This window comes from Saccostrea cucullata, unplaced genomic scaffold (assembly GCF_032062105.1).
Source record: "Saccostrea cucullata isolate Sc308-1 unplaced genomic scaffold, CSIRO_AGI_Scuc_v1 ctg39, whole genome shotgun sequence".
NCBI lineage: Eukaryota > Metazoa > Mollusca > Bivalvia > Ostreida > Ostreidae > Saccostrea > Saccostrea cuccullata.
Window position 1 is genome coordinate 351422 of NW_026937104.1, and position 21065 is coordinate 372486.

Consider the following 21065-nt stretch of genomic DNA (forward strand, 5'->3'; position numbering starts at 1 on the left):
CAGCTGTCTGCACCTTTCCATGATTTGGGAAACATGAAAATCGGTAGACAATTCAGAAACAGTGTGTAAATATAACGCATAACAATCTACCAACTGGTATGAGAAAAGTTGGTCAGAAGTTAACCTTATGACAGAATTCATTTGCTAACAAGGTCATTTAAAATATGACCATAGTATTTTAAATGATACTTTGTTTACTTGTGTAGCAATATACCATTACTAATTGTATACAGGGTCTATGTCTCTTATTTTGTTTGATACGCAAGAACACGGTATTTTTTTTTTCTAATGAGGCAAAGTATTAACCAGCAACTTAATAAAATAGTGATTTAAAAGTATTTCTAGAAGTCGTCATTTCGCAAATTTGATACAATAATCTTGACAGCAAATGCAATCTATCGTTGGTTCAAATGCTGTCTGATTTTTTTCCGTTGTGATCATTAGGCTTTTCTTTCCAGATCGACATTTCTGCTCCCAACTTTTATTCAAATGGACTTGAATACTCTCCGATATTTTTTTTTTTATATTTTATGATGACAGGGTATTTTAATGATTTTTTAAAGTATTTCTAACACGACTAAAGATACTATATTGTTTCATCAATTTTGTTTGTCAATAGCTTGCCTCAATTTAGAAATTGTTCGTATTTCTGCGTATCTTATAAATAGGGAGAAAAAAATAAGGGTATATTGCATTAGTATAGACGGAAGTTGAAAAGTTAAAATCAGCAGGTAAGGTTTATCAAAAAGTTATGCTGAATGGTTTCCATAAACACCCTTTGCTAGAAGATATTCAAATATGAAACAGTTGGAACATATATGATTATATCAGGTCGAAAAACGAATTGAAGAAATGATTGTTAATAAATAATACGTCGTCGATATATCTTAATGTTGAGCCAAACACCACTGCAGATGTTTTCTTCTTCATCTTCCCTTGTTTACGGTTTAGAATTAAGTTTTTGCTTCATACAAAAGTTAGTCTGCATGGGAATTCCGGAATTCCAACATATTGTTCGAAGACCTGGACTCTTCATAAATATTCAGTGAGAATCTCAAGCCTCGTTTTAATATCAAACATATACACTGTAGAAATGCCATGTAAAAAAAAACGAAACATATATGCATATGAAGGTTAATATGTAAATGCAGGTAGTTGTAAATATATCTACCAAAACTATAACTCCTCTATTTGCAAGTTAAAATTATTAACCGTAGCATGCAGAGTAAACATAGGTCATCGATTTTTTAACAATAACAAACAAAAATTTAAATCTACGATAACCTTTTCTTTCCTTTTTCACTATCATGAATGCATTAAATACACCAGCATAAAAAGAAAATAAAACTATAATTATCTATTTATAAGAAATGATATAAGCAGTAGAAAAACGGTAAATTAAAAAAAAAACCACACACATGTACAAAAACCATTGTCCATTATACATGATTTAAAGGTATTAATTAAAATATGCATAGTAAACATTTTTGGATGGTGTTAAATTCATCGCTAACAATGTGGTGCTCTAATTGCATGCTTGGATTGACCTTAAAACACATGTCAATGATGTTCTAAGCCTTTGCAATCTGATAACAACCGTGTAGTCGTTATTATACTATAATACATATCCAGTTTCAAATCATTTAATAAAAAATGGATATAATGGGTTCTAGTTTCATAGCACATGAGTCTTTTTATAGAACTCAGTGAAGCTATCATAGCGAGACAATTGTACTTGTTTTATACATATTGGTGTGAGGGAGGGCACACTACCCACTCTGATCATATGTCCCTTCTTGAGACTCATACTTGTGGTGTTCACGGGGTTGCCTTTCAGGATAAAGATTCCGTGTCTTTATGATGGAGAATCCTTTATCACAGTGTTGAAAAGATCGTAACTCAAGGTAAATCGGTTTCCACATTGAAGTAATTAGTGCCAAAACACTGCCGACATTGTTGTGTAAAAATGAAGGTTTTTAATATAAACTTTCACATACTTAGAGAGTTTTATTCAACTAAAAATTGTAGATATATATTAAATATCTAATTTAATTATACACCGATTCTTATTAATTTTTATCTTAATTGTATAAATTGAATTAAACAATTTATAAACAAAGCAAATGTTTGATTCGTTTAATGTTCTTTGATCCGAAAATTTAAAAGTAGTTTTGTTTCTCTTTGTATGAATTATTATTTTATATTCCTAGAATAAATGAAACCATTTATTTACTTTTCTCTGTGAACTAGCTAATAAAATAAATAACTGTTCTTTTTTATTGTAAATAAAAAAGAAACATTGAAAATTCAGGTTTATATAACCGATCTATAAATTAAATATTAGCAGAGATCGATTATTTGTGGTTTAAAAATTTCAGTCACATCTGATCCTTTTTAAACTGGTTCTCATATTGATGTTGTATGACTTTTACATCATATATATTAATATCGTATGACTTTTGGTCGACATATATAATATCTAATTGCAATCTGCCTTTTCATGTGTTTCATGATCAATATTCCTAGAATCAAAATATTGACGTTTTTGATTGTTGAATTTTGTCGGAGTTTGACGTCGCTATCTTTTGTTTCATATCTTTTTCTTGATGATTGGAATTTGCAATTGTAAAACATATACATGGTACTGTAAAACGCGTTTTTCTGCATATAACAAATTTATGCAAAATCATACCAAAGCACTGTTTATGACTACTCTGTTGGTTCCTGACACTTATCTATGTAATGGTAAACACTAACCGGCAACAATATATTGCAAATATATTTCTTTCCAGTCGTTAGATATATGCAAAGAATGCAAAATTTGGTTTATCGCGAAAAATACCCGTTATATGTATCCAAAAACCATGTTCCATTATGTATGAAGCTTAAACTATGTCTTTGTGGTTGGCTCAATTTTTTGGCAAAGTATCACTCTACCCACAGAGATCATCAGATTTTATTTGTGATACAGTATTTGTGATAGTCTTCCGAACCCTTTATTTTCTTTACACACTACGTCACATAACTGACTCGTGAAATCTCCGAGCTGGTTTAATTAAGCTGTGCACTGCTGCCTTTATTTAAAACCAAATCTAATCTTTGGAATAAAATTTTTACAGAAGATTTAAACTGGATTAATCTGGGAAGCAGAAATATTTCTTTGCTAAAAATATCTAAAAAGGAAGTCAAAGTTGCAAAAGAATAGAGAATTTCGAGGACGAATTTTATTTAGTTCATGGATGAATTAAATAAAGTCAGCCCCAGGGTTTTGATTTCTTTTATTGAGAAATTTAATAAAATTTAAATAAATCTGAAAGATAAATAGACGATAAATTCTGAAATAACAATGACGTTATTAAGATGCAAAACTAACAAATCACAGTGTACTATTAATGTATACAAATCGATTTTGAAAGTATCTAGTTAATACATTGTGAATGTGTAAAATATATTGCTACTTGTCATTTTCTTATCGATAAAACATAAAAATAAACATATTACGTAAAATATACAATGTAATTAATATACGAAATAACTGAAATACAATAATTTACTGAAAGATGCCAAACATTTGCGCACACTTGCACATCATGCCCAAAGCAATATGGGCTGCATTTTTGAAAATTTTATTTCGCTTTTTAAATGTCCTATTATGATAAATTTGTAAACTTAAAACTTTATAATCAATTAGACTAAAATAAGGCAAAAGAAAAACTTCTATATACAATCCAATATAAAGTTTTATGTAAGAAATCATAATTGTACAGGTCGACAATAATGTAATTTTGATTCAATCGAAGCTTATATATGAAAATAGTTCTTCCATCGCAAATATGAACAACAGAAGTAACTTAGTGTCATTTTTTTCTGTCATTGAAAAAGTTATTTACAGTATTGCAAACAAAAAATTTCGACATCAAAATTGCAGCTCATATTGCTTTAAACATGCCCAAATATACTAGGCCATTCCATTATTCAAATACATGTAACAAATTATCAATTATATAAAACAATCAGTTACACATTTTCTTCAAATTATCAAGAATCTGAATCAAAGTGGCCAGCATGTAAATAAAAATGTGTTGATAGCTGATTTTGATGTTTTGTAGTTTTTGTGCATTTACATCAAAAGGCTTATGAATAAAGTTTCTTATAATTCAAATTGGCACCTTCTAAAAAGAAAGTTAATGTTATTGTTATTTCAGAAGCCAAATCATCTTTTGGGAAAAAAAATTGTTCTTGGCGTCATTTTGATGTTCAATAAGTCTTTTATTCAATACTTAGCATAGTTCCTTCACCAAAGGTTTTGGCACGATAAAGTGAAAGTTGAAGGTCTTTTTGATGAGATCTTAAAAAATTATGAGGAAATTTTTGACAAATAAGTTGATGAAACAATACAGGAATATAAGCAGTATCGTTTAGAGTCATTATTCCCTAAGTTCTATGGTCGACACAATGTCAGCTAATTCAATCTATCGCTAGGTTAAATGGTGAATTGCATTTTCTTACAAACTGGTGTGTCATTATTAACTAAATTGTCGACGAATTTCCGTTATTTCCCGATCATGACAAGGAACACACGGCGGGTGTGACCTTTTCGGAAGGGATGTTCACTCCTAAATGGCACCTGACCCTACCTGTAATGTTTTAGATGTCTGTGTTGCTCCGTAACTGATTTGTATTGTTAAATAAATTTTTGAGTTTCAATACTGTTCGTTATCTCCTTGTATTTCACTTCAGTAACCATTCCTGTCAATCAGAAAGATTATGTTAGATTGCAATTTCTTCGGGGAAATAAAATACTCATTACTTACAATAATGTTCCCAAAATATGGCCTGATTTTCCAGAGTTGTAAGCATCTTTCGTCGAAAGGTAATATTGTGAGTAGGTGTTTTAAAGATTTTTTTCCTTTTGAAAGAAATCTATTTTTCGAAAATTATCTATTGTGCTTTTGACATCAACAATTGTCTGTATTATTACTATCAAGTATTGACTTACATTTTAATGAACATGTGAATGTACTCATAGAGAAAAAAAACTTCGGTGGTGTGGTCGACTTGATATGATAATACTCACTTAATTTTGTGCTTGGTAATTTAAAGCAAATAATCGAACGAGCAAACCAACCGATGACTTCGTTAACCTGAGAGCTAGAGTAATCTCTTTAATAAAATTAAATTCTCTCCTCATTTGTTAGAGTGGAGTGTGAACCAGGTTTATGTAATTGTTTTTAAATGATCCTTTTCAGAAATTAAAGCATCAAAATAATGAATCGTGTGGGCGAAAAAAAAAATTTTTTTAATATAATTTAGGATATAAGATTCCACACATGTATTTTTTCCTTCCAATTATCAGTTTTAGGTAAGCAAATAATTAAAAAGCACAAGTAAGGATTATAATTATCAAGTGTGGTATATATTGAACACCTACTTCACATCGTGAACAGATAATTAATGTAAGAATATTAATTAGTCCCATACGCCCTGAGCTTCAGCTGTTCATTAAAGTTAAGTTTTAATCATGAACTCACTTTTCTAGAACCTTATTTGTTCAAACATGATTTGTCTGTATAGATGAGAAAATTGTCAAAAATAATCTGTTTTAATATTTTTGATAGATTCCCCTTAGAAACGAATAATTATCTTGAAAAGGTATATATGCTAAGTGTCATAATTTACGAGTAACACTTATTCATCAGAAAAGTCATATATATGCTGAGGAAATGATTTTTTATGCAACTTATCAGTCTGACACCATGCATTGTACTTGCAAATTTCGTAAGCCTCCATTTAGACGTGCAAATAGCTTAAAGAAAAAAAATTATTATTGTTATCTTATATCTTTAATAGCACATGCATAAAATATCAAAAATGATGCACGTCAACGAAAATAAAAAAAAAAATCAAAAAGATGGATTTTTTGTATTTTTATTTTGTTCTTTGTTTCTGTTTTCTGAAGATCTGGTAGAAAATGTCTATGAAAAGAGGATACTCCAAGGCTAGTCAGAACGGTACAACGCAGCTCCAGAACGGAAATCCCCCAACTCCAGGGAATGCGAGGTAACGACAGGGGGGTCCAAAAGAGGTCAAAACTTACAATCCTCTAAAAAAAAAAGTCATACCAAAACAGACTACTTCAGAATAGAGGTCATATCAAAACAGACAGCCCCTGCTGAAGAGAGGGCATGTCAAAACACTCAACCGAGTACAGGGCACTCCAAAACAGAATACTCTAGTTTTAAGGTCATGTCAAAATAGAGTACCTCCCAATAGAGATCGTATAAAAGACTACCCTCAAATAGAAGTCATGTCAAAACAGACTACCCCCAAATACTTTACATCTCAAAACAGACTACCCCCGAATACTTTACATCTCAAAACAGACTACCCCGAAGTACAAGTCACACCAAAAAGACTATTCCCGAGGGTTTAGTCAAGTATACGTAGTCTCATGTTTTTAACACAACTAGAAATATTTGCTCCACATATTGTTATCTCTCTTATATACACAGACGTTCTCTCCCCTACAGACCGTCAAACAAAACAAGAATTTTATTTCTTTTGATCAAACTTTCGAGTTGGATATGATATAATCATATTTCTCTAATCTCCATACGTAAAACAAATCTTTGATCACTTAAAGCATTTAAATTATGAAAACGAAATGGAATCAAGGTTGGAGACTTTTTTTTGACCTTTATAAGCGCTTTACAACTTATGTCACGAACTTGATGAATGAAAGTGGTGGTATATCACTTGAATTCACAGTCCTGTTTAATGAACCAGTCCCCGAGGTTAAGCAAATCTTATGAGAAATTAATAAATATTATTTACCAAAATTATTTAAAGAAGACTTTTAATTTTTCTGAAAGAAAGAACAAATAATTCATGTGTCTTCAAGGGTGAAAATTATTTTATTTAAGAAATAATCACTACTTTTTAACCATGCAAGATTTATATTATATGAATTTCTTACTATTCAGGTACATGTATTAGTAAATCACTTCAAAGTCTGCATATCTATATTTTTTTCTTTATACAAAGTCTTTATTTTCAATATTCTAAATTTCATATTAACATTGTAAAAATTAGAATGGAATCCTTCTCTTTGTTTTATCTGGTAGGATCTGTATGATTTTTAAACTTTCAATGTTTAAAATGTTTCATTGTATAGAGGAACGGTGATTTTGCAATGCTCTTCAACAGTACTAGGGTTTAAATGACCTTCATTTGTAACTTTTCAACTCAAATCGTGCATGGTTATGTTATGTTTACGATATATCAGTCTGACGTCACAGTGGAAGTTTAAATCTGTCAAAAGGTATTTAAATACACCACTTGTAAACCAAATTGTGATGTCTAATAATAATCATGGTTCACAGATTTATCAAAGTGTGCAGTCAATTCTTGACAATATTTTGAAATTGTTGTGTGCCAAAAATGTTCTGACAACGTGGATTAACCGATATGTATCTGCAAGCGAAAAATGCCAACTCTAAGTTTAAAGAGAGGGAACGACCAATTAAACAATCACACTCACAGGTTAACGATGCTAATATTGAAGACCATTTCAGGAAGCGCTCTGTTAGCGATGTTTCCCAGGATTCCACCGCATCAACTGTTTTAACATCACCGAGCCCGACCGATATTTCTATTCCGAGCCCAAGTCCAAGTCCAACGGCAACCAGGTAAGTGTACGCTTTTTTCATATTCACTATAATTTGAGCATTTTTCTTATCCGAAAGACATTTGTACAAGTTTACATAAAACGTTTCTTGATTCATGTATATACATGTGTTATTCAAACATTTCTTCCACCCATAGTCAGTCCGCCATGTTACAAAGTCAGTTATGCATTGAATCTTGCCTTGTACAGGGCTTACAACATAATATACCCTTCCCCTCTTTTGACTTTAGAATCATATATTCATATATTTATAAACGTAGTTCATATATATACACAGTATAACCGCTCTCAATCTGCATGATTGATAGGGTTGGATTATTCTAATTGCAAATATATTATTTTATTCTTAGAAATCATCACAGGGAGGAAACCCATTTCGAATAAAAATAACCAGATATCATTATGTTTTTGTGATCTCTCTATTTAAACTTTTATTTCTCTACACGGACCGAAGACAATCCAGGACTCTTTTGTTGATGAAATGTAGTACAATCCTAAAACTAATATTGACAAACACGGGACATTTAACACTGTCTTCAGAAAAAATCTTCTCAGGAAACATTCGAACAGGCACAACATTTGGATTCTAATATAGGTCATGTCTGTTTTCCAAAAGGCATTTACGACAGAGCAATAGAATTGAGTTTTTTCCGGCGTTTGTCGATGTCTATCTTTCTATTGAGACTCCTCTTTTATTGGCATTATAATGAGTTATCATCGATAAATATATTGCATAGGTCTACATTTTACCAATAGTCATGAAATCTCTTTTTGAAGGCTATAAAAATTGCATAATTTAAAAAATAAATCAATAGACTTCTATAAGAGGCATTTCAGCAATGCAAGCGTAAACAGAACGTAAAGAGGTTAAAAACTGGCGAAGTTCCTTCCACGTAGAACAGGTGAAAAAAATGCTTCACAGCAAAAAAATTGATCTTGAAAAATATTAAAGATATCCTAATAATGATTTACAAAATAAAATTTATCAGAAACAGGTATAGGGGATACCCAAAAAGTAAATTAAAAATATAATTATATTGAAATCTGTATTAGAGTATGTGAATAGAACAGTTTGTTTCCTACCTACCTATATCATTTTCTTTTCCACTGGAGCATAAGGTCAACACAAGACTGCTTATACTTTACTTATCTTTCTTCTTGGCCATAATTACTCAACTCAGATGAAGGTATTTTACTAGTTTCCAGTTGACCATCCAGGCTGTTTTTGATTTTCTCCTTGGTCTATTTCCTGATGGTGTCCATCTTAAGGGTGACTTTTGGAATCCTCGATCACTTTATTCAATGGATATGTCCTAGTCACCTTAGTATCCTTTGATTTAACTCGTCGATGATACACTTTGACTTTGTCCAATTTTCAGTGGGTCGACATTCGATATAGTATTTCGTTTAAAAGACTTTACAGCTTTGAGGGAGACAGCTGTGGTGGATACTGAACAGTGGTCTCCTGTCTGCCTTGGTAACCCTCTAACATTCACTTCCATATAATAAAATTATCTCACATTGTTGTTTTAAAGAAGAAGGTACAGTTTCAGCTTTATTGTGCCCTAAAAATTTAATGTTCTTAAAAAGTTCTGAAATTGGCTTTAACAATAGTTGAGTATATGAATATAATAAATCATGAAAGAATATGGCATTAAAGAGGACCTCTCTGGAAATGTGACATCATTAATTTGGTACATTTCTAAGTTTAATGCAGAAAAAGCCTCAAAATGACTCCTTTCTGTGCTAATTTTCCTTTAGAAAAATGTGTGTGCCACCGTCGCCCACTTTCATTTTTGGATATATTATGTAAACTGCCATGAAAAATCACATATCTCAAAATCTTTCTGGGCGACGGTGGCAGAGTATGTTTTCTTCAAGAAAATTCCACTGAAAATTGATGTCTTCTGCAACTTTTTAAGAAAAAGCGGGAAAATGCACAAGTAATGACGTCACAAATAGTATTAAGGAGATCATATGAAAAAAACGATTTGCATATTATAACCGCAGGGAATTCAAATGATTAAGAAAAAAATGAATTTTGATTTCTTATATCACTTTCATATTTTAGAAAAACATCGGGCTGAATTTGTATTGAAACTGTACCTTCTTCTTCTTTTTTGTTTTCCTTTTATTGTTCCGATTTCCAGATTGTATCAAATTTGTAGGAGGCTGTTATTGCTTTTGCTACTTTGTTCTTCATATTTTTTGATTACGATCTTCAGTTCTGATTTCTACACCTAAATAGGCAAATGTCTCAACTTGGTGAATGCCATTTCGATATACTTCTACTTTATTTTGGAAAGACGTGTTGAACCTCCTTCCTCCAATTTTTCCCATTACTCTTCAGGTCAAATCAAAATGGTAAGATGGGTCCTCGGCGTGATTCCTCGGTATCCGGTTCATCTGTGGGAGGACTTTCCCGGATTCCTACAATGGCCAAGGGGTCACAGCTATCCATGCAGTCCAGCTTCAACCTCGATATGGAATCAGCTAGGGGAACCCCTGTCAAACCACCGGAGACCCTACATAATAGTGCAGATATTACAAAGAAGGTAAAGAGCTCTGCAACATTTACAAATAAGAAATTTCATAAAAAGTTATGTTAATTCTGCAATCTTTTAATTTATGAGAAGGTTGTTGTTTAAGGTTTTGTTAGCATATACTTGAAGCAAAATTATTATGAGAGAAATGTCGAAATTCGGCTAATTAAATACAGCAAATTATTTTGTAATGCATATTTTATCAATGTCTAACTGGAAACAAGAATATAGACAATATCATGATAATTCAGAATAAAACATCAAGAGAAGCCAACCGTCTTGCACTGGCTCCTAAACTGGTAATATAATGGGTTGTGTGCTTTGCAATGTTCTCCAGAAATCAGAATCTTTTGCAGAAGTTTACTAGTATTGTGTGCTGTATGTGCTGTATGTCTTAATTTTTGTCCTAACATGAAGTCCAGTATATTATATACGCCTAGAATGAATCATATTAATAATGGTACACATGTAAGTCCAAAAATTTTTGGAATCTTTTTTCCATTATTAACTAAGATGAGTCCAAATTATGGTTTCAAGCTCCTATTTACATTGTAAATAGCCTTCTTGCTTCAAAAGCGTTAACATGGAGGAGAGTGACTATTTTTAATGAGACAAATGACAATTCATGTATGATTTAATGTTTTAGCCGGTGACTAACTGTATTGGTTTTATTTTATATTTTGAGCTTCATTATTACATATTTGATTGTATTTTTTCAACAATGCATGAAAATAAAAAAAAAGATTTTGGTTCACGGTTTTGCGAATTGTCGAGAAACCTCACCTAAACTTTCTGCATTTTTAAAAACTTATGACTGTCTTTTGATATACTTAAAGATTTTACAAGCGGCAAAGAAGAATGATACCGAAACCCTAACCCGTCTTCTGACGGAATTTCCTGGCGCGGATCTAACGGCTGTAGATGAAGTAAGATTTAAACATAAATAAATGATACAAACAACAGATCAAATTTGGAAAAGGTTATTTGGAAAAATATCAACTAATAATAATATTTTGTTTTTAAAAGAATGGGAAAACAGTTTTGCATCATTGTGCGAATAATGGGGATGCAAACAATGTAGACACTCTGCTGTTGCAAGGAGCTCAGCCTAATACAATTGACAAGGTAAATTATCTACCTTCTTTATAATGTTTATTGTACGGAAAAAATGGCCCTACCCCGGTTGTCATGCTTTACATTTTTCTTTAGAATGGTCAAACTGCACTTCATTTGGCCGCCAAGAAAAACGCAGTAGAGGTGATAGAAATGTTGGCCGTCAATGGCGCCTTGCTGGATTATCCTGATGCTGTAAGTAGAATACTGTTGTCGATGAAAGTTCACAGCGTGAAACTTCGTCATTGAGTTAACTGGAAATCTCTGTAAAGAGATTAAATGGCATAATTTTTCCATATTTTTCAGTGACGATTCAGTTGCCCGGGTGCTGTGGTTTTATCATCTGATTGCATTTTTCGTCGTTTATTAAGTCATAACGATTAAGATTTTAATCAAGATAAATTAAAACTATACTAGTTTAACAAGGTTTCTCTTGAACATCACAGAAAACAGGCCAGACAGCCCTACACCTTGCAGTGGCCAAGAACTTTCTGTCCAGTGTCCAAATCCTTATTTTTAGCGGCGCAGACACAACAATTAAAGACAAGGTACTTTCATTTATTTTGAAATTATTACAATATTTTAATACAGTTTTCAATTACTTTAGGGTTTTAGCATGCAAGTATTTTTATTAGAGTAACTATGAAAAGGTGAATATTATTATATGCCAAATGTTTTAAGCTTGAAATTTATTTACATTTACACTTTGATCATGGTTATTTTTTTTTAATAAAAATGTTATTAAAAAATATAATTTGTTTATATGTGAGTAGTGATGCAGGGTTGTCGTCGTTTCTCCGTTTCTTTCATTAATTTACATTAAGAATATCGAATAAGAGAACAATGATTTAAACATGCACATTTAAATGATTGGTGTAATCAAATGTAGAAAACAAAAAATAATAAATATTTTGTCTTTTGAAACACAATAAGTCTGCGGTGTAAATGGTTTTCCAAATAATTGTAAAACAGTTTTAATGAATGCATAGTACAGAAGTTCCAAACAAGGAAACTTCTATTAGTGTAGGTGTTTTTGTATGCGTTTCGTTTGCTGTGGACAAAAGGACAGAACAATTAAAAAAACAACAACAAAAGCAGATATTTTAAAAACTATATTAAAAACCAAATAAAAAGTAAAGGTCATTTTGTACATCATTTGAAAATAAACAATAATAGAACCTTAAACTTCCTTGTTAATTATCATAATAACATATTTTACCTCCTCTAACAGCAAGGACGGACACCGCACATGTTTTGTCGGTCGAAAGAGATGAGGACTTTACTTGCAATGAACAGCTCCGCTGCTCTCAATGTATCTATGGGGTATGGCATATTTCACTTTAGTTTATCTATATAATAATGTTTGCTATATAAACTCAAAAGTTATCAAGAGAAAACTAGTAACAATGAAACTAAATCTGAAAAAAAAAAGAAGTGATGGACATTTGTCATGTTTTTATTTTTGCCTTGGTAATAAAGAGAGATGATGCTACAGACGGTTGAAGTGATCAGAGGAGCAAAAACTTACTGTGAAAGGCTTGACGTCACAATCGACTTTGCCTCCGGAGCTGTTGGTGATAAATTCTCGACGATGTGCAGACGACAACCTATTGACTTTTGTGACGTCAAATTTCAATTCGCAGCATCAGAAGAGGTCATTAGTGACGTAATCACTTATCGTGTTCAAAGAAAGGGACGCAAAACTTTATGTACATTTACTGTTCCAATTTTTGGACAACCCCTTAAGTCGGAGGAGGTAGCCATGAAAAGTAACCAAGGGCATGATGTCATTGTTTCCAAAGTGTTCGAAAAAGACAAGGTACGAAGGTCTCACTGAAAAAAAATGACAAAATCGTAAATCTCGCTCCTTCCTGACAAGATCAACGTCTTTCCCTTTTCTAAACGTTCCTAATTCACATGTCAAATGTCATATTCATGAAAAACGTAAGATAGTTTGCACTACTTTCCGTCAAGAAGATTTGCTACTCTGGTACTGATGACTTTAACCACTTTTTCGTAAACATTGAAATAGATAAAGGGAGACCTTTATCTGTAGGGTATGAAGGTGAAACTGATTAAATGTAAGGTACTCAGTATTACGTAAAATATACTATAGAATGGGACGACCTACTCGGACTTTCAAACACTTTAAAGCAAGACTATCTTGACTGTATATAAAATTTTAACATCGATAATGATATGAAGATCTATACTTTCGAGCTATTTTAAAATTTGAGCTTGTCGGAGAGCTTCGAGAAAATGCAGCTGATATTTTGCATGATATCGGTAGTTGATTGTCATCGTTCCTCTTTTTTCTGTAAAATATTGAAAGTGCAACGATATAGGAATAAAAATTTTGTTTGTTTTTTTTCGCAGAAATACTACTGTGAGGTATCTGCTGATCTTCCCGAGTTAAATGCGTTTGTTTTCGTAACCCGCCCAAAGCAGGAAACATTCACAGCATCAACTGACGATATCACCATCACTTCAGAAATCAACGATAAAGTTAAAATAGTGTTTCCAAAAGGGACATTTGAGGAACCTACAAAAGTATTTCTTCAGGTCAGTGTTGCATATTGTTCTAGAATTTCATTACTTGCTAAAGAGAAAATTGAAAAAAATCAGACGACAAAACTTTCATTTTTAATGTTGAATTGATCAGTTTCAAAAGATTGTTTATTTTGTAGTTTTTCACGTTTATTTATTATTTCTAAAAACAGGTAACGGATCCACCAGATGCTGGTATCTTGGAGTCTGCAGAAATGAAGGATGTATACTCTATCACACCTTTCGTTCGATCACAAGCTGAAAATTACGTAGGTCCAAAACAGGAAATTCAAATGCAACTACCTCTACCGGAAGAATATGGCGTTGGTGGAACTATAAAGGTGTTCAGCTCCAACGTGTACGAAATCGATGACATTAATGAGAACAGCTGGAACTTGCTGGACACGAGGTGTAATATATCCAAAGATGTTATTTCGTTCGATACAAGGACGTTTTCTTTGTAAGCCTTTAAAAATCTTTTTTTCCTTGTTATTGTCTTCTACTCTCTACTTTCATTCAACATTGCATGTGCAATATGTCATTTTATCTTACAGAAAAGTTGCAATCGAAACCAAAAAGGACGTTTCGGTTGAAAAACTTAGACCGCAAGTCCACTCGCTGTTTCAGCGTGCACGGAAAATAGACCATTCTGTTAAATTTCTTGCCATGTCTAGACGTATGGAAGAAACCGATTCTTTTCAGGTGGCTATAGAATGTGCTCCAGTAGACAGGGTTGATGCTTGTAGAGACTTCTGGATAAACGAAGGCTTTAAAGACCAACGATCTAAAAAGTCTCCAACAAACACAGTGAAATCCAGAGAACATTTCATATTATTTGTGAAGAATCTCAAAATGGTAGGCGATTCTGAGGATATTCAATTTCAATTTCATCCAAGGAGGAGAAATTTTCAGTGCTTCACAATAGAAACTTCACAACAGGTGAAGAAAGTTTCGGGACAGGTTCAAGTGAATAAAATTCTTCCTAACACTGATAGTGATCAAACCGGTGAAACTAAGAGGAAAACTAAAAGCATTACAAACATCCTTATAAACCTGTCAAAGGAACCAGAGGAGGACGAAGAGCCCGAGGAAGAGGAGGAGGAAAAGAAAGAGGCGGAGGTTCCTCCAACACTGGAACCTCCTAAAGACATCACCAAACCGGCACCAGTCCCTAAACCGATCACCCCCAGCAGAAACCTGCTGACACCGAGTGAAACGAGCGAGCCTACGAACAGGACGTCCATTGCAGTCATGAAAGAGAAAAGCTTTGATTTCACCCTGAGCGAAAAGGGGGACCCTTCCTTTAAAGGTATGTTATTAATGAAGATGAAGTAACAATTATGACTTCATGATAATGTTACACGTTTTTTGTATGTAAGAGCATGCATTGTGTCCAATCAATCTTTCATTTCAGAACTTTTTGAAGGGTTTTCCTCTTCATAATTCCCACTTTAGAAATCAGATATCCGTTTCAAACCCCAGTTTATTTAAAAATGCGGGAATATAAACCTATCAATATTTGAGCTGTAAAACCGCGCGCTGTTATAACGATCTAAGACGTAAAAAACATTCCTATTATTATTATTCGAAAGCTAAAATTATGATAATACTTTGGATTTGATGACCAAGAAAGTCATTTTCAGATGAATCAGGCTCCTCTTTACTATCGTTTATACTCTAGATTTCAGTTATCAACACATTTTTTCTGTAGGTTTCACGGACGATCAATTTCTTCGCGAGACATGTAAAGAGATGGACGAGGAATGGTATAAAGTGGCGGTTCTCATGGGCTGGAACTATGCTGACATTGAGAGAATGATAAAGGAAAACAATCCGTCGCAGGAAGAACTCATCTGGCATGTATGTACATGTATTATATTTTTTCACAAGACTTCTGATTTGTATCATTTTAATTTCTTTCCAAGAAATGTCTTCCAAAATTTGTAGAACAGATTGTGTGCATAAAAAAGGCTACTATATACAAGGCGCTAGTTTATGGAATCAGTGGATATCTAAATTACTCTCTGGATATTGCATTTTATCTGGTAGATAAGTGAAGCTTTCGCAGAACAATATTTACAGTCAATAGAGGGTGTAAAAGTATCCTCGTTAAACCTAAGACGTAAACATGCGTGGTTATTGCTCCTAAGCCAAACACCCGGCACTACAAGTGAATGTCACAGGGCTATCAGATGAGACCGGAAAAATCGAGGTCCCATTTGATGGCAGACATTGAAATGATAAAGAACACTATTTAGTCCCCCTTCGTGCCGAGTAAGGTGTAAATTTAAAGGTCTTCAAGGTTTTTGAAGGCGTCTCATATGATCGAGAATATAAATAAAACAGTACGATTTTTAAAATCTGGTCACAGTTCACATTGTCCCTGCTTTTCATCTACATTTTCTTATTGTGATATCCAAAATAAAATGGGATTTATCCCATTTTCAATAAATTCACAAAATGGAAAACAAAAATGAGAAAATTTCCTTGTGACATTTTTTTTCCTGGGAAACATGTGTAAGGGATAGTTGGTGGGACTGAAAATCCCACCATTCTCCCATGGGATTCTGAGTTTAAGGACTTCATATCTTTAAAAAAAGAGATGTTTGTGAGTTCAACATGAGACTCTGGGATACTGCTAGGAAATCCCACCAAGTGATATAAAAATATTTTGGCCATCACAATTAGAAATGGCAGTAAAAAGTCTGGACTATGTAAATATTACTTAGAGAAAGTAAATATTATGAGAGATCTTTAATTATTCTAGAGAAAGTTAAATATGTCCCTGAGAATCTACATATACTGATTACTGTTATCCCATTAATAAAATTGAAACTCTTTAGTTCATTTTCATTAACCTCATAAAATGGTCAATAGCAAAATGAGACAATTTTTTTTCCCTTTAGTTTTTGCTTTCCTGGCGAAACATGTGTAAGACGAAGGACGATCTGGGTCTGCCTGTCCTAGTCACTGCTCTGTCCAAAGGAGGAAGGAGGGACCTGTGTACATTAATTACGCTACAACTTAGACACTGGTAAATATTACTTAGAGACTGGTAAATACATGTATTACTTAGAGGCTTGTAAATATTACTTAGAGACTGGTAAATATTACTTAGAGGCTGGTAAATATTACTTAGAGACTGGTAATTATTAATTATTGTATAGAGATTGGTTAATATAACTGAGGCAGGTAAATATTACGTAGAGACTGGTTATTGTTACTTAGAGACTGATAAACATAATTCCAGGACTGGTACATGTAGCTATAACTTGAGACTGGTGAATATAACTTAGCTATGATAAATATAATCACTCTTTTAATAACTAAAGGGACTCTGGAAATATTAAATATCAACTGCATAATAATGGAGAGAAATGAAGATCTTTGTATTTACCCAAGAAAAATCAGATTTCTCAAGCGCAATGTTCCAGAGGAATATGATTTTTCTTGAAAAAAGCGACCATCATTTCCCTTACACTTTCATGCAACATTTTTTTTACCGAAATAATACAAGGATACAATATCAATCTGTAATTTTCTGCAATTTTTTTTGCAACTTGTGAAACAATCGAATCAGATAAAGCAGTGTGTAAAATGATAATAATTAGGTACATGTATATTTTATTAAATAGCGGACAAATGCAAAAGATATTTTTTATTTCCTAAGTTTATTATTTCAGGACTACTGTGGAGGAAAACAAAAAGACAAAGTTTTACAGATGGGTGTTGAAAGCTTTTAATAACTCCGATTTAATGAATCCAGGAGGTATGGTGAATTTTTTAAAAGTAAATTTATGCGTGCATTACAATTTGCACATGCATGTTTGTCTATATTATACTACATTCTTGTTCACCAGAAAGGTGTTTCTTCCATTGTAAGAAAAGAACAATAAAACAAGCTATGAGTGGGAGTGATTGACACCAGTGTTTGTTTCTGTGTAGATTACCCACCTCCACTCTCGGATCAGTTCCTGGTTTTGCTGGTGGACATGACTAAATGCCAGACTGAGATTTTGGAGCCACTTGGTTTGACTCAGAAAGAGATAGAAAGAGTCATGTCGAGTAACAGATATAAATCCCCGGATGAAAAAATGTTAAAGGTGAGAGGATGAACATTAGTTTTGGAAAGCGTTTGATTCGATGGTGTAAATATTGAAATTTTGGACTAGTTCAGAAAATATGAGATAATTGGTTAAACTTGGAATATGCTTCCCAAGTCAGAATTCGTTTTAAAAATGCAGGAAAAATTAGGCCAAAGAAAACAAAAGATGTATTTCTTTCTACAAAACATTTTAGTTGTACGAGCATTGTGAAAATAATCTGTCTTGTATTGAAGAGTAAAAACTGAAAAAAAAAATATTGAAGAAAATTTGGATTAATTTATTTTTATTCACGGATTCAAAAGTCATGCATTTGGAAGTAAAGTAAGAAAAACAATGTATTTAAAGAGTGAAATAATTATAGTAATTTTTTTGTAAGAGCCTGATCCTTTTTAAAGGAATTATTTTTCATTAAATGTTTTGTTGATGTAGCCAACAGAATGAATCGTTAATGTACATGTATTGTTGTTTATCTAATTTCGTTACACAATATTTGGGGGATGATTCCATGTTCCAAGCAGCATTTTCTTTAGAGCTGTCAAAAAGATGTTCACAGTTAATTATTTTATATCTTGCTATCAGTTGTTCATCATGGGACGTGAAAAATCTACCCTGAAGAAAGATTACTTGAAGAAGTTGGTACGAGCTTTGGAACATTACGGCCTTCAGGATGCAAAGCGTTGGCTCATCATTGCCTGTAAAAAGTGGTATGTCTAAGAATAGACGCTTATCATGGCTTGTAAAAAGTGATTCATGTATGTCTTAAAATAGTCGCTTAACATTGCTTGTAAAAGTGGTATGTGCTAAAATGGTGATTCATCATTACCTGTAAAAATTGGAATGACTTAGATTAGGCGCTTATCATTACTTGTAAAAAGTGGTATGTAAGTCACTGCTTGTAAAAAAGTGGTTTTTACTAAAATGTTGACTCGTCACTGCCTGCAACAGTATAATTATATTGGCGCATTTAAAAGTATAAAAGGGAAATGCATTTTATAGGAAACGGTTGGCGCGGGAAATGCATTTTAGTCCTGAATAAGTAAATTGTGAGGGAGAGATATCGGTGAATAAAAATATATCTCCAAATCCAAAATATAATGATTTTGTTAACTCGCATATTTGAATTCTCCTGATTTTTAAATATGAATATTTATCATGATAAACAATTTTGATATATATGAGAAGAATGTATTTTCTCTACATTACTTAAGGATTTAACCACAAAGACTATTTCATGTGTGCAAGGAACAAATTAACCAAAAACACCCCTCATTTGTAATGAGTACTGTAGAAAGTTGTAGACTTTCTATGAACTATGGAATACATTGATCACATTAAACCATATAGTGTATCTTTTGATTTTAGGCTTGAAATCACCGAGAAGAGTGGGGACCCGTTCTGTGAAGATGTGAACCATGTCATTAAAGCGTTCATCTGAGACTTTTCCCCGTCAGCTTGCCCCCCCCCCTCCCCACTCCTCCAGTATTATCAATTCAGGATTTATTTTTTGTCTTCAGAATACCAATTGAATGATGTCTTTCAATTTAAAAATAAACACTATATTTGCTTGTCATTATTTGTGTGAAGTTTAAACGTTGACTGTATATTTTTGCATAAGAACTTTTACATTATTTCATTTTTATTGTAATGTCATTCAAAAATGGTCTTTCATGTTAAGAAGTTTTTTTTGTAAGCATTACAAACATATCTATAGAGTATGTATTACGATTATTACAGAACTGTGATTTCTTTTTAGCTACGAGGGGTGATCAAAAAGTTCGCGAACCAATTAAATAACTTACAAAAAAGAAATGATATAGGGTTTCAGTTTGAAAATTTTTCAAAGTAGTACTCTCTGATTTTAATGCGCATCTGCAACCGTTCTGCCCATGCGCGGATCGCGTGCTATAGACGGTCACGTAACGCGCTCCTTGGCGTTCTGTCACAGAAGCTTAAAATTTATTCCCACTCCTATATTTCTAACCATGCAAGTTATTTCTTACAACAAAAACAGTCCATTTGTCAGAAATGGCCTTATCTCGGTAATAGTATGGGTGGATAATGATATCCTTTTGCAGAATGAGCATGGTGATCATCAAAACCCAAGTCCTCTGTCTTTTGAGCGTCGTTAAAGTATGGATGCCTCCACTTTATCATATCTTATGTGTTTAAAGTCTAAAGTGAACGATATTTTTGGGATTTGATATATATATTATTGTAAAATTATTTATTTATTTTTCTAACTGTAAGTTGGCGATCTCTAACATATTGCTTAACAAAGGACTCGTCTCTTTCCCAGTTTGCTTTCACCGGGCAACAGAACAACATCATTTTTAAACATCTTCCCTCCTACACTTAAACAATCAATCCAATTTATGACAAAACTTCTGGCAAGTCTGTTGTCTTAAACCGTGTACAAATTATTATAAACTTCTGCAAAGGAATTTCCAAGATAAACGTTTCACTTTACAGCCGTTTGTTTCTCGAATACGACTGTGTCAACCATTTTTGTCACACGTGATCTACCTTATGACGTCATTTTCACATTGTGACGTCACAAACACGGGGTAAAACATTCCGTTACATATGCTATTTATAGAACATGTGTATAACTCTATGTGTGCCAAATTTCATTCCGATATGAATTGTGGTTTTGTAAATATAGAGATAGATGGCGAAGTTTTTGATCACCCCTCGAAGATTTGTTGTTTTGATTAGTATACAATGATTAATAATGTTTACATCACACTTGTTTTTCACGTGTCTGTGTATGTATGTTGTGTGAGATGTGTGACTGTTTGAAAACTAAGTTCTTTATTTGTCAAAAACATTTCACTTTTAACTTATATTAACATTTTGCAGGTATTCTTTAAAGATATGTTTTTTTTTACTGAGGGCTGAAAATGCTTTATGGACTTATTTATATTAAGTTATGACAACTTTACCTGAATTAAATTATCCAACAAAACAATTTTGTGAAGAATAACTAACTTTGTAGGACGTTATGAAATAAAATAGTGACTTGATTTCGGTATAAGGTGAACTGGAGTATAGTAATCTAATGAAAGTGAA

The 21065-nt window shown here is 32.7% G+C and overlaps 1 protein-coding gene across 4 annotated transcripts; it reads left to right on the top strand.

Moving 5' to 3' along the window:
• Positions 1–1757: 1757 nt before the first annotated feature.
• LOC134247368 (uncharacterized) lies at positions 1758–19602 on the top strand. Of its 4 annotated transcripts, XM_062729743.1 has the most exons (20): positions 1758–1904; positions 5960–6060; positions 7575–7688; positions 10038–10242; positions 10482–10529; positions 11067–11156; positions 11257–11355; positions 11440–11538; positions 11790–11891; positions 12575–12666; positions 12823–13162; positions 13720–13905; positions 14064–14350; positions 14445–15199; positions 15602–15750; positions 16797–16924; positions 17574–17659; positions 17836–17993; positions 18576–18700; positions 19359–19602. In XM_062729743.1, exons 2-20 carry the CDS (start codon positions 5972–5974, stop codon positions 19429–19431), a joined length of 3225 nt encoding a protein of 1074 aa, XP_062585727.1. In that variant the 5' UTR covers positions 1758–1904; positions 5960–5971; the 3' UTR covers positions 19432–19602. The 4 variants fall into 4 exon arrangements, with proteins under 4 accessions (XP_062585727.1, XP_062585730.1, XP_062585726.1 ...); XM_062729746.1 differs by lacking the exon at positions 10482–10529; XM_062729742.1 differs by lacking the exons at positions 1758–1904; positions 5960–6060 and having other exon boundaries at positions 7312–7688.
• The last annotated feature ends 1463 nt before the right edge of the window (positions 19603–21065 follow it).

Bases quoted from the DNA above. Each gene is read 5' to 3' on its own strand.
- LOC134247368 (XM_062729742.1), top strand. From the start codon at position 7,468: ATGTATCTGCAAGCGAAAAATGCCAACTCTAAGTTTAAAGAGAGGGAA. The intron at 10,530-11,066 runs GTAATATAATGG...ATATACTTAAAG, and splicing joins TTGCACTGGCTCCTAAACTG to ATTTTACAAGCGGCAAAGAA. The intron at 18,701-19,358 runs GTATGTCTAAGA...TTTTGATTTTAG, and splicing joins ATCATTGCCTGTAAAAAGTG to GCTTGAAATCACCGAGAAGA.